Source organism: Pelecanus crispus, chromosome 9 (assembly GCF_030463565.1).
Source record: "Pelecanus crispus isolate bPelCri1 chromosome 9, bPelCri1.pri, whole genome shotgun sequence".
NCBI lineage: Eukaryota > Metazoa > Chordata > Aves > Pelecaniformes > Pelecanidae > Pelecanus > Pelecanus crispus.
The window spans coordinates 41,049,243-41,061,266 of record NC_134651.1 but is presented as its reverse complement, the minus strand read 5'-3'; the positions used below and the strand labels follow the sequence as shown (position 1 = coordinate 41,061,266).

Sequence of the window (12,024 nt, the reverse complement as noted above, 5' to 3'; positions counted from 1 at the left end):
TTAACCGGCCGTGGGTGCCTTTGGAAGGGTCTTTTTTTTTTTGATCCCCCTGCGCAAGGATGCACCGGTGGGGCGGGAGCGCTGGGGCCACGCTCTCCTTCATCTGCTCATCGGCAGCAGATCACTTCCATCTTAAAATAAACCACTGCACGCTCACAAACACTCAGCCCCCTTGGGCAGCGATGCCAGTGGGGAGCACACGGTCCTTGGGGTCCCCATCGCCCCTCTGATGCCCCCTCTCTCGGCACGGGGACGTGGGACAGAGCGGCCGACAAAGCGAAGAGCCCCAGCGCCAAAGGCTCCTTTCGTTGCTCCTCTTGGGGACAGTTGTGGTGGACACAGGTAGCGTCACATCGTGCCAGGAGCCACAGAGGAGGATGAGGAGGAATCAGCAGCAGGAGGCGAGGCTCAGCCCTGCAACCTCAGCCCTTGCAACAGCCTGGGACTGATCCTGCACAGCCCCGGAGGTCCACGCAAAGCCCGGCACCGCCGCTCTCGGCTACGCTGACGTTCGATCAAGGCCAAAGCAACGGGCTGCCCAGCGCGCCGGTGCTCCTCCCGGCACCCAGCCCTCCCAGCCCACCACCACAAGGCCGCTTGCCTGCAGGGTGCCCCTTCTATTGAATAAGGGCAACGTTATAGCATCATTAAAACTTAATAAATCCATTTCCCATATAAATACCATTAAATTCAGGTTTTGGGGAAGGGAATTAGGGTGAAAACTTGTTAAAAGAAAATGACTTCTGCGCAAATAAATTTTTGCAACTTGACTGAGCGTGAAAGTTTCCCATTAAAATGCAACTCTGCTCCCTTTGCTGGAAGTGTGCAGGAGCCTAATAACCAGGGCCTAAACATTAACTGTTTAACTGACTTTTCCAATATTAACTCCAGACTGCCGTGGGGGAAGGGGAGGACGTGACGGGTGAAAGCCTGAGGTAGACATTAATTACTGCTGTGCGAGGGAAGCACACCCAGCGCGCACACCGCTCCCAGGCTCCCAACAGCCCTTTGCAGACGCAGACGTGGGACATCGCCGCCGCGAGCAGGGTGCGACCGCGTGGGGCGGTGGGCAGGATGCGGCTTCATCCTGCGGCAGGGCTCCCCACAAGAAACTGCTAGACGTCTCCCGCCTCAACCCCGCACACGGTCTTTAGTCACGGTCCTGATCCTGCATCTCACACACCGAGCACTGCATTTACCAACAGGCACCTCCATCGCCTAACCCACCTCCACGAGCCGGGATGCGTCTGGCAGGTCGCGCTGCTCCATCTCCCACCAAGACAGGTTTTGATGTTCAGATAAGCAACAGCACATGGAGGGAAACTGAGGCACCAAGCAGACCTCGCTTGACGTATGTGGAAACCCTGACACCATCCTGTACCGCAGACCTCTGCTCTCGGGGCACTCGCCAGCGCAAGGAGGTGAGATGAGGTGACCCGATCCACCAGACACGCTCTAGAGCTGTAGACGGAGGTGCTGCAACAGGTCCAGGCACTGCCGTGCACCAAGGAAGGCAGAGTCCAGACAAGGGCACACAAATCTGAACGGGTGCCATCACACCTTGGCCAGACGGCCAGCTGGAAGCAGCGCCGAGCTGCTCTACCAGCAAAGACTCAGATGTCAAAGTAAAGACTGGGGTGTCCCCAGGTAGGCATCTCTAACTGTCCTAGGGCTCTCCAAGCAGGCAGATGGGAGCTGGCATGGCCCAGCATCACTAAGACCTAGTGCTGCAAAGACTTCCCAACATCACACGTGACAGACGTGCAAAGAGAGTTGTGCTATTAAGTCCAACTGGGGTTTCCTCAGCCCTTCAGAGCCCCTGCTCTGTAACCCTGATCAGACCCTGCTGATGCCGGCTGCGCCAAACCAAGGCCCTTGACCCTCACACGTCTCTGCTCCTGCTCCTGGATGCCTCTGAGCTCAGATACCCAAGAACCAAAACTGCAATGCCCCCCTCAACGCCAGAGTAGCATTTCTCCTGCTCATTCCAGATCTTCGGCCAATGTTCGTAGCTGCAATTTTACCCCAGACCAAAGCACGAGTACGGAGCTGGTGAGCACCCAACAAAATGCCCATTGCCAGCAGTCCTCGATGATGGTAACACTGACCCGCTGCTGCCGATACCTGTCAAGACCAACCCCAAGGAGCCTGGCGCTGCAGGATGGAGCTTTTCCACGGACGGATGGACTGGGGAAGCTGGGATGCCTCTTCCACGCAGCAAATCCAGGCTCTTGAGGCCACCATGCAGCAGGGCAATGTCAGGGATCTGCAGGATTTTGGCACAGCCACCTCCAGGCGCTGGGGCTCGGCGCTGTGTGCCAAGGGCATGCAATGAGATGAAAAGACCATTTGGAAAGCATCTGGAATCACTCCAAACCTTCACCTCTCTGGCCTGATGGTCTTTCTAACCCTGGCCCCCAAAGCGAAGGGCTGCAGGAGGTCAGCCCAAGACTGGCCTGGGGAGCGGTGAGCGAGCAGCCCCAGTGCCCCGTGGTGCTGCCCCATCCCGGGTGGCAGCAGGAGCCCGGCTGGAGACAAAGCCACACACCTGCAGCGAAGCAGATGGACCCCGACCACCTTTTTGGCCCCTAGGATAGAGGCAGGACTCAACCGAGACCCCGCTGCAGGTCTGCTTTCCCAGGGGGATTTAAGTTGTATCCCAGAGGCTCTTTCACTCCACAGTCCCAATACATGGTCTAAAAACCTTCACCTGGAGTTTGGCGACATGTTAACCATGGAGAAGTCTCCATCCAGATCCAGAGCTTACCAGCTCTCGGTAACTGCACCCCGAGGCTACTCCCTCGTTAAACACGCTGATGCTCTATAAATTTCACATTCCGCTCATGTACACATGCCGTTACCCTTCGGGACACCTACCAACACGAGCAAGATGAGGGTCAGCACACCTCCGGGCCTGGAAAGAGCAGGTTAATTTCCAAACAATGTTATTTTAAAACTTGCTAACTGCCTGCTGATTATGTTATCCAAGCCCTTAATTGGTGAATAGCTTGGCCTTGCAATGACCAAGCATGTCTCCCTCAGACCAAGCATGTCTCCCTCATGCTATATACAATAAACCATAACAGCCTTGGAGGTGAGACCAGGGTATATAGCATCAGCTGGAACAAATGGATGTATCGTGGCTTCCAGCAGGTAGGAAGACAGCAAGTCAGAGATTTTGGTGGAATAAAACATACCCTGTATGATGAAGTGAGCCACCTCCAGAAGCTGTCCATGGAGCAGAGCCCCGTGCACTGCACCACACCGCGGGGCCGCACATTTAACAGCTGCAAGTACCTGGTGGGGAATAGCCCCTCTGATCTCAGGTGGCGATGGCCACTGCAAATACCTCATCCCCTCTGGATCCTGGGGAGCCCCTGAGCAGCTTCATCTCAGCAGGCATCACCCCACCTCTCCTGCTCATCTCTGTGCCACAGGTACTGCTACGGGACCTACTGAGACATCTCCTCCTGAGCATGACATGAGCTGGCCCCTGCCCAAACGCAGTACAACCCTCTGGCCATCACAAGTACCAAGCCATGAGAAAAATCAAGCAAAAAACCTCAGCCCAACCAATAACATCCCAGGGCAAGTTAGCAGAGTCAGTGGGACCACATAAGACAACTGATAACCATCAAGACGCCTTGCAGAGAGATGTAAGCAGAGATTCTTCTAGAAAAGATCTAAAAAATCCCACTGCTGTCCCAGTGGCCTCACCAGCTGGGCTTCTCAGCTAAGTTTCTTTTCCACTGGAATCTGCAACAGGTGACACTTTTGTATTTTTCATCTACCCTTTTACCCATTTCCACCTTGTTCTTTCCGAGAATGAGATCAGACTCGAAAGAGCCATCAAGAGTTCTCAACATGGCTGAATCACCGCTCGTCTACTTCTTTAAGAGCTTCCTCCGGTTGATTGTTCAACACTCCACCCTCTTCCTCTCCAGCACGGAGACTGCATTTTTTCTTTGTTATTATTTCATGGAAATAACGTTGAGTTAAAGCACATGAGAAAAACCAAACCAGAAGGAAACTTCCGCCCTTTACAATGAGATAACAATGACTGAGCAGTTGAATAACTTGAAGGGTAGAGAGCTGCAGAGCCCAGATCACTTCTCTTGTCTTCCTGGTTGTCTCCTGAAAGAGTTTTGAGCTAAAATAATCATCTCTTCCCGCTACGGTCCCCCTCCGAATGCTTCTCCCAAGCTTTCTGGCCCGTTGCCCGTGGAAGCTGGTGGTGGCAACGGGCACCGGCTCAGGAGCCATCGCCTCGGCTGAACTACAACGCCGCGCTGATTCATAAACAGAGGAAGTACTTTAGCAAACCGACTTTTCCCCCTTTTCAGCGCAAGCCTAGTGATTAATTTAACTTATTCTTTTCCTTTGCCGTCTCTTTGGCTTCTCTGGGCAAAAGTATGACAACGCAGACGCGGCTCCTCTGACTTTAATGGTTGAAAGCCTGGTGGAGCGGGGTTTGAAACTCAGCCCTCTTTCATGCCATCTGCTTTTAACTAGCGGAGCAAGGGAGGTCCTGGGAATCAACGTCACGTGGCACAGCAATCTAAAATCAGCCCCGCTCATTTGCAGGGATGCCAGTCAAAACTACGGTTATCCAACAGTCTAATTAGGAGCTATCACTAGAAGTCAAAACGACCTTTTGGAAAACCTTCTCATTTTGTCTGGGAAAATGCCTTAGTCAACGGCAAGTGCCTTTTCTGGAAAGCCGCAACTCCCCAGCGCCGTGAAACCACACTGCAACACCGCTGCAGCCACCGTCTGCAGCCCGGACCTTTTAAAGCTCCGGATCTGGCGCAAGCGCCACGCATGGGACAGAAACACCCCGCACCTTCAGCTGGGGTCCGTGCAAGATGCACAGAACTCTGCTGCTGCTGCTCTTCCAGCACTGAAAGACCCGCCTACCCCTGCCAAGAGGGAAAACAGCTCCAAAGGCGGCTTAATTAGGCTGCTTCTGTCGCGAGCCCTCCAGCCGATCAAATGCTCAGTCCTCTCCATTCAATTAAAGCTCTGCGTGCCCCGGACTGCCTGGCAAAGGGACAAGCAAGATAAGGCACCTGGAGTTTTACAAACTATCACTGTAAAGTAATAAAGGCAGAGAAACCCCCCGTCTCACACCGGCGATTCCCTTTCCGTAACAGGGCTGATAACTCGGTTTTGGTGTTATCAGGGTCGTCTTCACGTAACCCAACTAGCTCTCTCCCGCCACAAACGCCGGGACGCTTGTCCGCGGGAGTAGCGTTTCCCTCGTACGCTATTTATTTCACTCCACTTTCTAATTGGATTTGTGGGGGCAGCACAATGGGGCTTTATGGCCAAACTTTGTTAAGTGCCAGGCCGAGCGGAGATGTGGCCAGCAGCCAAAATGGTGCATTTCACGCAGGCGCCAAAGGGCAGTGCCAAGCTTTTCTGCGTCTGGTATCTGTGTTCTTGGCTCTGCTTTGTTTAAGAAGCTTGGAAGCAAAACTCCTCGTAAAGAGATATTCAAACAAGTGAAAAACCAGGATTTTGTGAGCTGCTATCAGATACCTTGGAAAGCTGCACCTCCTCCAGTCTGGCAGTACCTCTAATACCTGCTCCCATCGCCCACAGAGCGTACCCTGTGCAGGATGAGTGCTTTAACACGCTGAGAGCGCACACTTTGGTTTCCCGCAAAAATAACTCGCGCACGCTCGCAAAACCATCCCGGCGTCTGCAGCCAAGAGAGAGGCGGTTATTCACAGCTAGCAACGAAGAAGTTCTTTAAAGTTAACTTTTTCTCTTAAAAAACACCCATCCCAAGCCTACTTTGGAGGCTTCTCCGCCAAATAGAGCTCGCACACATCAGATCTAATTAGATTCCATCACCATCTGCACATGAAATGTAAATCAGGAGTTGCAGAGACTTAAGAAAAAAAGGGAAGAATGACCACAAGGAAAAGGAGGGGTGTAAGGTTGGGGAGGGGGTGGAGGGTTGGGCATTCTGGGAAGCCATACATGATTAGTCACACAGCATTAATCTGCCTCCCTTAACAATAGCTGCCGAATTTCGACCGAATCCCAGCTGTCGCTCTTTGAATGAAAGAAAACAAGATTTAGAGCGTCAAGCGTTGGTAGGGGCTTCTGTGCAAAAAAAAGTGGCGTGCATTCATTAGTGGCTCACAAAGGGACCCAGCCTTTGTCCATTAAATTGCTCATGTGCCTGATTGATTTGCTGATTTATTTGCACCAAAGGCTTGGGGGGCTCAGCTTGGAGAAGGGGGTGGGAGGTGCCCCGCTACTGGGCAGAGTAACGGCACCCAGGCAGATTTGCAAAAAGCAACACACATTGTCAAGGGAAACTGCCATTCAACAGGTTGGGATTGGAAATGCCTTCAGGTTCCTCTGCCGAGGACTTCCTATTTGGAAATTTGGGGTGGGTGGGAACGTCTCCCCGCCTGCTCTCAGCTCAGGCCACGTTCAACAGGCAGAGGGGAAATCTGGCCGGAAAACAGAGCCTTGCCCATTCACATTTCTTTTATGGAATAGTTTGAAAAAGGGAGCCGGAGTCTTATTCATTTCTCTTGGTTATTGTTCCCTGGGAGCCTGGAGTGAATCGGCCATCGCTGCGGTGGGTCGGTTGGTCCTTCAAAGAGTCCCAACGCTTTACACATCCGTTTCCCCACAATCGGCTTGGAGAAAGCTCCTGCCCGGGTGCCAGGTCCCACCAGGAATGCCGGGCTGGACACGCAGCTTGGCACCGGCGCCGGCAGGGCTGCGGGAGGAGGTGGCCCTGCTCCCCAACCAGCCCCGGGCCACGTCCCACAGACCCACGGACATCAACGAGGCAGCACCTGCAGCCAGAGCCACGCCACGAAATCACTCCTGAACGTTTATTGGAGACGTACGAGACACCGCGCCACAAACTGCCAAGGCGCAAGGGACTGAAAGGCAACGCTTCGGGGCCAGGAGGGAGTAGCTGGAAGACAGACAGACAGACAGCCTCCCTCCCCACCTGATGGTCCAACGAGTGCCGCAGGCTGGCCCTACCTCCTGCTCCATCAGCAGGGCAGTCTGCATAGGTTAACACCAGCAAAACATGGCCCTTTGCCCATGTTTTTCCACCCAGCTAGGAACAAAGCCCGATCCTGCCAAACTCGCGGCGACTCCTACACAAGCAGGTTATTCTTGCCACTCAAGGAAAGAAAACGCATCTTGCCCTATTAAATCCAGAGCCTTCAAAGCAAAGTCAACATGCATGTCAATACTTTGGTCGGGGGAGATGAAAATCCTCTGGCTCCTCCATACTTACTGGCACACCTCCGTCCCGTTGAGAAGAGTTTCACACTTGCCCCCGTTGAGGCAGGATTCGGCAAGCTGCGTGCACCGTAAACCTGCAAACAGAAGGAGAGCGTTAGCCGCAGCGCAAGGTCCCGGGGGGCAGCGGGAGGGGAGCTGCAGCCCCTGGCGTCACTCGGACCGGGGACAGGCTCGCCGAGACCCCCGGAGCACCCTGCCCCTGCGCAGCCTGGGGAGATGGGGGCTGCAGCACCCGGCGGCCCCCCCCCGCAGGGTGATGGAGCTGGGCAGGGACCGCACGGCCCCAGCGCCGAGAGGCTCGCCTAAAAATAAACTCGGGGTGGGCTGGAGGGTTGGCTCTGCCTTCTCCTCCAGCGGGAGGACTTACAGAGAGAAACCCCAGATCTGGCTCTTGAGTGACAAACGCCACTTGGGAAAAAACATCCGCCTCAGGGCCCATTAGTTATCATTAACCCAGTAACGAAATGAGTCGCCCGTCACAACTTGCTATGAGTAAAGGTTTCATTGTCTGGCCCTCAGAGCCAAATTTTGCACAGTTACCACAGCAACTCCCTGAAAAGTACCAGAATCGCTTCCGATTTCCACCCCGGCTCGGCTCTTCCCCTTCTCTGCCCCGCTAGCTCTTCACGGTACTGGGTTCTGCGACACGCGTGTGCAGCCAGAGCACTTTCACATTGAGCGACTACAGCTTCGCACCGCCGCCGCCAGAACCAAACTTCTCCTCCAGACAGCTGCCGAGCCCCACGCACCCCGGGGACACCCCGCTGCGCTCGGGGCTCCGTCCCCAGCCCCCCGTGTCCCATGGGGGATGCAGCGGGGTGCTGGGGACCGCTCCGGCCCAGCACAACTTTCTGCAAACTTTGCCTCGGAGAGGCCGGGGGCCAGGCACGGCTCTCAGCCCGGGCTGCCCCAGTGCGAAGCGGGGTGAAGGCAGCCCCGTTGTCTTCCCTCCCCAAAATCCTCCCAGAGCGCTCCTGCTCCGGAGGAGGCTGCTTGCTCGGCCCCGGGGAGTGGGGGGGGGGGGGGGGTGGCATCGCAGGGCCCCCCCGCAGCGCGCTGCTCCCCGCTCCGCCCCGCACCTCCGGCCACTTTTTGGGTTCTTTTCCCCGGCCCCGACCGGCCGCCCCCGACGGTCGCCCGGCGCTTTGCGGCGAAGCAGCCGGCCCGCCCCGGGGCCGGCGCTGGGTGGGGTGGGGGGGGGGTGTGGGGTGGGAGCCGGGGGGACCCGACTGACTTTCAAGAAACAGGAAACCGAGAAAAAATTGCAAAACGGTCAAAAGCTCTCGCGGAACAACAGGCAGGAGCGCGGCCGCCCTGCGCGCCCATCCCAGCCCGGCCCGGGCTCCGGCTCCCCCGGCTCCTCGCCGCGCCCTGCTCCGCCCGCCCGCGGTACCGAGCTCCGGCCCCCCAGCGCCCGCGGTACCGAGCTTCGGCCCCCCCCCGACCCGCAGTACCGAGCTCCGGCCCCCCCACGACCCGCAGTACCGAGCTCCGGCCCCCTCACGACCCGCAGTACCGAGCTCCGGCCCCCCCCGACCCGCGGTACCGAGCTCCGGCCCCCCCCGACCCGCGGTACCGAGCTCCGGTCCCCCCCCGACCCGCGGTACCGAGCTCCGGCCCCCCCACGACCCGCGGTACCGAGCTCCGGTCCCCCCACGACCCGCGGTACCGAGCTCCGGCCCCCCCACGACCCGCGGTACCGAGCTCCGGTCCCCCCCACGACCCGCGGTACCGAGCTCCGGCCCCCCCAGCGCCCGCGGTACCGAGCTCCGGCCCCCCCAGCGCCCGCGGTACCGAGCTCCGGCCCCTCGGACGGCAGCGAGCGCAGTTCCCCCCCCTCCCGGTACCGAGCGCCGTTCCCCCGCCACCACCTCCGGGGCACCGAGCCCCGGCTCCCCCCCCCGCCCCGCGGTGCTGAGCCCCGCTCCCCACACGGTGCCGGCGCCGGTTCCCCCGAGCTCCCCGCGGAGGAGCTGAGCCCGGTCCCCACGCATCCCCCCGCACCGAGTCCCGGTTCCCACGCGTCCCGGGACACCCCCCCCCCCCCCCCAGCACCCCCGACGGTGCCGCGCTCCGGTTGCCCGCGGTGCCCCGCAGCACCCAGCCGGGACCGGGGCACACGCCGCGCCCGGCCCCGCTCTCGGCAAACTTCCTGCCGGGCTCTGGGGCGGCCGGTGCGGGGCCCGAGGCGGCGGCCCTCACCTCGCGTCAGGGCGGGCAGCAGGAGCACCAGGAGGCCGGGCGCCAGGAGCCGCTCCATCCCGCTCTGCTCCCGCCGCTCACAGCCGCATAGATCCGCGGGGCCTCGGCCGAGCCGAGCCGCTGCCGGTTCGCCGCCGCCCCGCCGGTAAAGCCCCCCCGGACACACCGCGCCCCAGCGCCGAGCGCAGCGACTCCGAGCGCCGGCGCCTCCCGCGGCTGCTCAGCCCCGGCGGGCCGGGCCGGGCCGGGCGGGAGGGCGGGGGGGGCGGGACGGCGCGGGGCGGGCCGCCGCGGCGCGGCACGGCGCGGCACGGATGGGACGGGACGGGACGGGACGGGACGGGACGCTCCTCCCTACCCAGCCCGGGGGGCCGCCGCTGGGAGCCCCCTTCCCGCCGCGGAGGGGCCCCGCGTGGGACGGGAGTGGGGCTGCGGGGGCCGCGCAGCCCCCGTGGGCAGCCCCAATGCGCCCCCCCCCCCCCCCTCCATGCAGCCACTGGGCACCCCCGGTGCAGCCCGCCCCGGCAGCCCCCACACCCGCGGTGCAGCCCCCCATGCAGTCCCCACAACCCCGCAGTGCAGCCCCCCATCCCCAGTGCAGCTCCAGCACAGCTCTCCCACGCAGACCCCGCAGAGCCCCAGCGCAGCCCCGGAGACCTCCATGCAGCCCCCCAGCCCCCAAGCAGCCCCATGCACAGTCCCAATGCAGCCCCTGGACAGCCCCAGTGCGGCCCCAGTGCAGCCCCGGACACCTCCATGCAGCCCCCCCCGCCCGCAAGCAGCCCCATGCACAGTCCCAATGCAGCCCCTGGACAGCCCCAGTGCGGCCCCAGTGCAGCCCCGGACACCTCCATGCAGGCCCCCAGCCCCCAAGCAGCCCCATGCACAGTCCCAATGCAGCCCCTGGACAGCCCCAGTGTGGCCCCAGTGCAGCCCCGGACACCTCCATGCAGGCCCCCAGCCCCCAAGCAGCCCCACGCACAGTCCCAGTGCAGCCCCTGGACATCCCCAGTGTGGCCCCAGTGCAGCCCCGGACACCTCCATGCAGGCCCCCCCCCCCCCCCCCAACAGCCCCATGCACAGTCCCAATGCAGCCCCTGGACAGCCCCAGTGCAGTCCCAGTGCAGCCCCGGACACCTCCATGCAGCCCCCCCCCCGCAAGCAGCCCCCCACACAGTCCCAGTGCAGCCCCTGCACATCCCCAGTGTGGTCCCAGTGCAGCCCCGGACACCTCCATGCAGCCCCCCCCCCCGCAAGCAGCCCCCCACACAGTCCCAGTGCAGCCCCTGGACAGCCCCAGTGTGGCCCCCGTGCAGCCCTGGACACCTCCATGCAGCCCCCCAGCCCCCAAGCAGCCCCATGCACAGTCCCAATGCAGCCCCTGGACAGCCCCAGTGCGGCCCCAGTGCAGCCCCGGACACCTCCATGCAGCCCCCCCCCGCCCGCAAGCAGCCCCATGCACAGTCCCAATGCAGCCCCTGGACAGCCCCAGTGCGGCCCCAGTGCAGCCCCGGACACCTCCATGCAGGCCCCCAGCCCCCAAGCAGCCCCATGCACAGTCCCAATGCAGCCCCTGGACAGCCCCAGTGTGGCCCCAGTGCAGCCCCGGACACCTCCATGCAGGCCCCCAGCCCCCAAGCAGCCCCACGCACAGTCCCAGTGCAGCCCCTGGACATCCCCAGTGTGGCCCCAGTGCAGCCCCGGACACCTCCATGCAGGCCCCCCCCCCCCCCCCCCAACAGCCCCATGCACAGTCCCAATGCAGCCCCTGGACAGCCCCAGTGCAGTCCCAGTGCAGCCCCGGACACCTCCATGCAGCCCCCCCCCCCGCAAGCAGCCCCCCACACAGTCCCAGTGCAGCCCCTGCACATCCCCAGTGTGGTCCCAGTGCAGCCCCGGACACCTCCATGCAGCCCCCCCCCCCGCAAGCAGCCCCCCACACAGTCCCAGTGCAGCCCCTGGACAGCCCCAGTGTGGCCCCCGTGCAGCCCTGGACACCTCCATGCAGCCTCCCCCCGCAAGCAGCCCCCCACACAGTCCCAATGCAGCCCCTGCACATCCCCAGTGTGGTCCCAGTGCAGCCCCGGACACCTCCATGCAGCCCCCCCCCCCCGCAAGCAGCCCCCCACACAGTCCCAGTGCAGCCCCTGCGCATCCCCAGTGTGGCCCCAGTGCAGCCCCTGGACATCCCCAGTGTGGTCCCAGTGCAGCCCTGGACACCTCCATGCACACACACACACCCCTCCCCCAGCAGCCCCCCCCCCAGTCCCAATGCAGCCCCTGGACAGCCCCAGTGCGGCCCCAGTGCAGCCCCGGGCACCTCCATGCAGCCCCCCCCAGCCAAGCAGCCCCCCCCCCCCAGTCCCAATGCAGCCCCTGGACCAGCCCCAGTGCAGCCCCAGACACCTCCAGCTCAGCCCCCCACCCCAGCCTTGGGGCAGCCCCTCCATGCACACCCTGCAGAATCCCAGTGCCGTTCCCAGTGCAGCCCCCTCCCAGCCCTGGTGCAGCCCCCTTAACCAGCCTCAGTGC

General features: G+C 61.2%; 1 protein-coding gene across 2 annotated transcripts in view; it reads right to left on the bottom strand.

The window, feature by feature from the left end:
* The window catches only part of NOTCH1 (notch receptor 1), a 44,139-nt gene extending 34,589 nt beyond the window's left edge, over positions 1-9,550 (bottom strand). For both annotated transcript variants that reach the window (XM_075716041.1, XM_075716042.1), the window contains exons 1-2: positions 9,493-9,550; positions 7,283-7,364 (exon numbers count right to left, since the gene is read on the bottom strand). In XM_075716041.1, the coding sequence (XP_075572156.1) occupies positions 7,283-7,364; positions 9,493-9,550 (140 nt within the window). The remainder of the gene's footprint in view (positions 1-7,282; positions 7,365-9,492) is intronic.
* Positions 9,551-12,024: the final 2,474 nt, after the last annotated feature.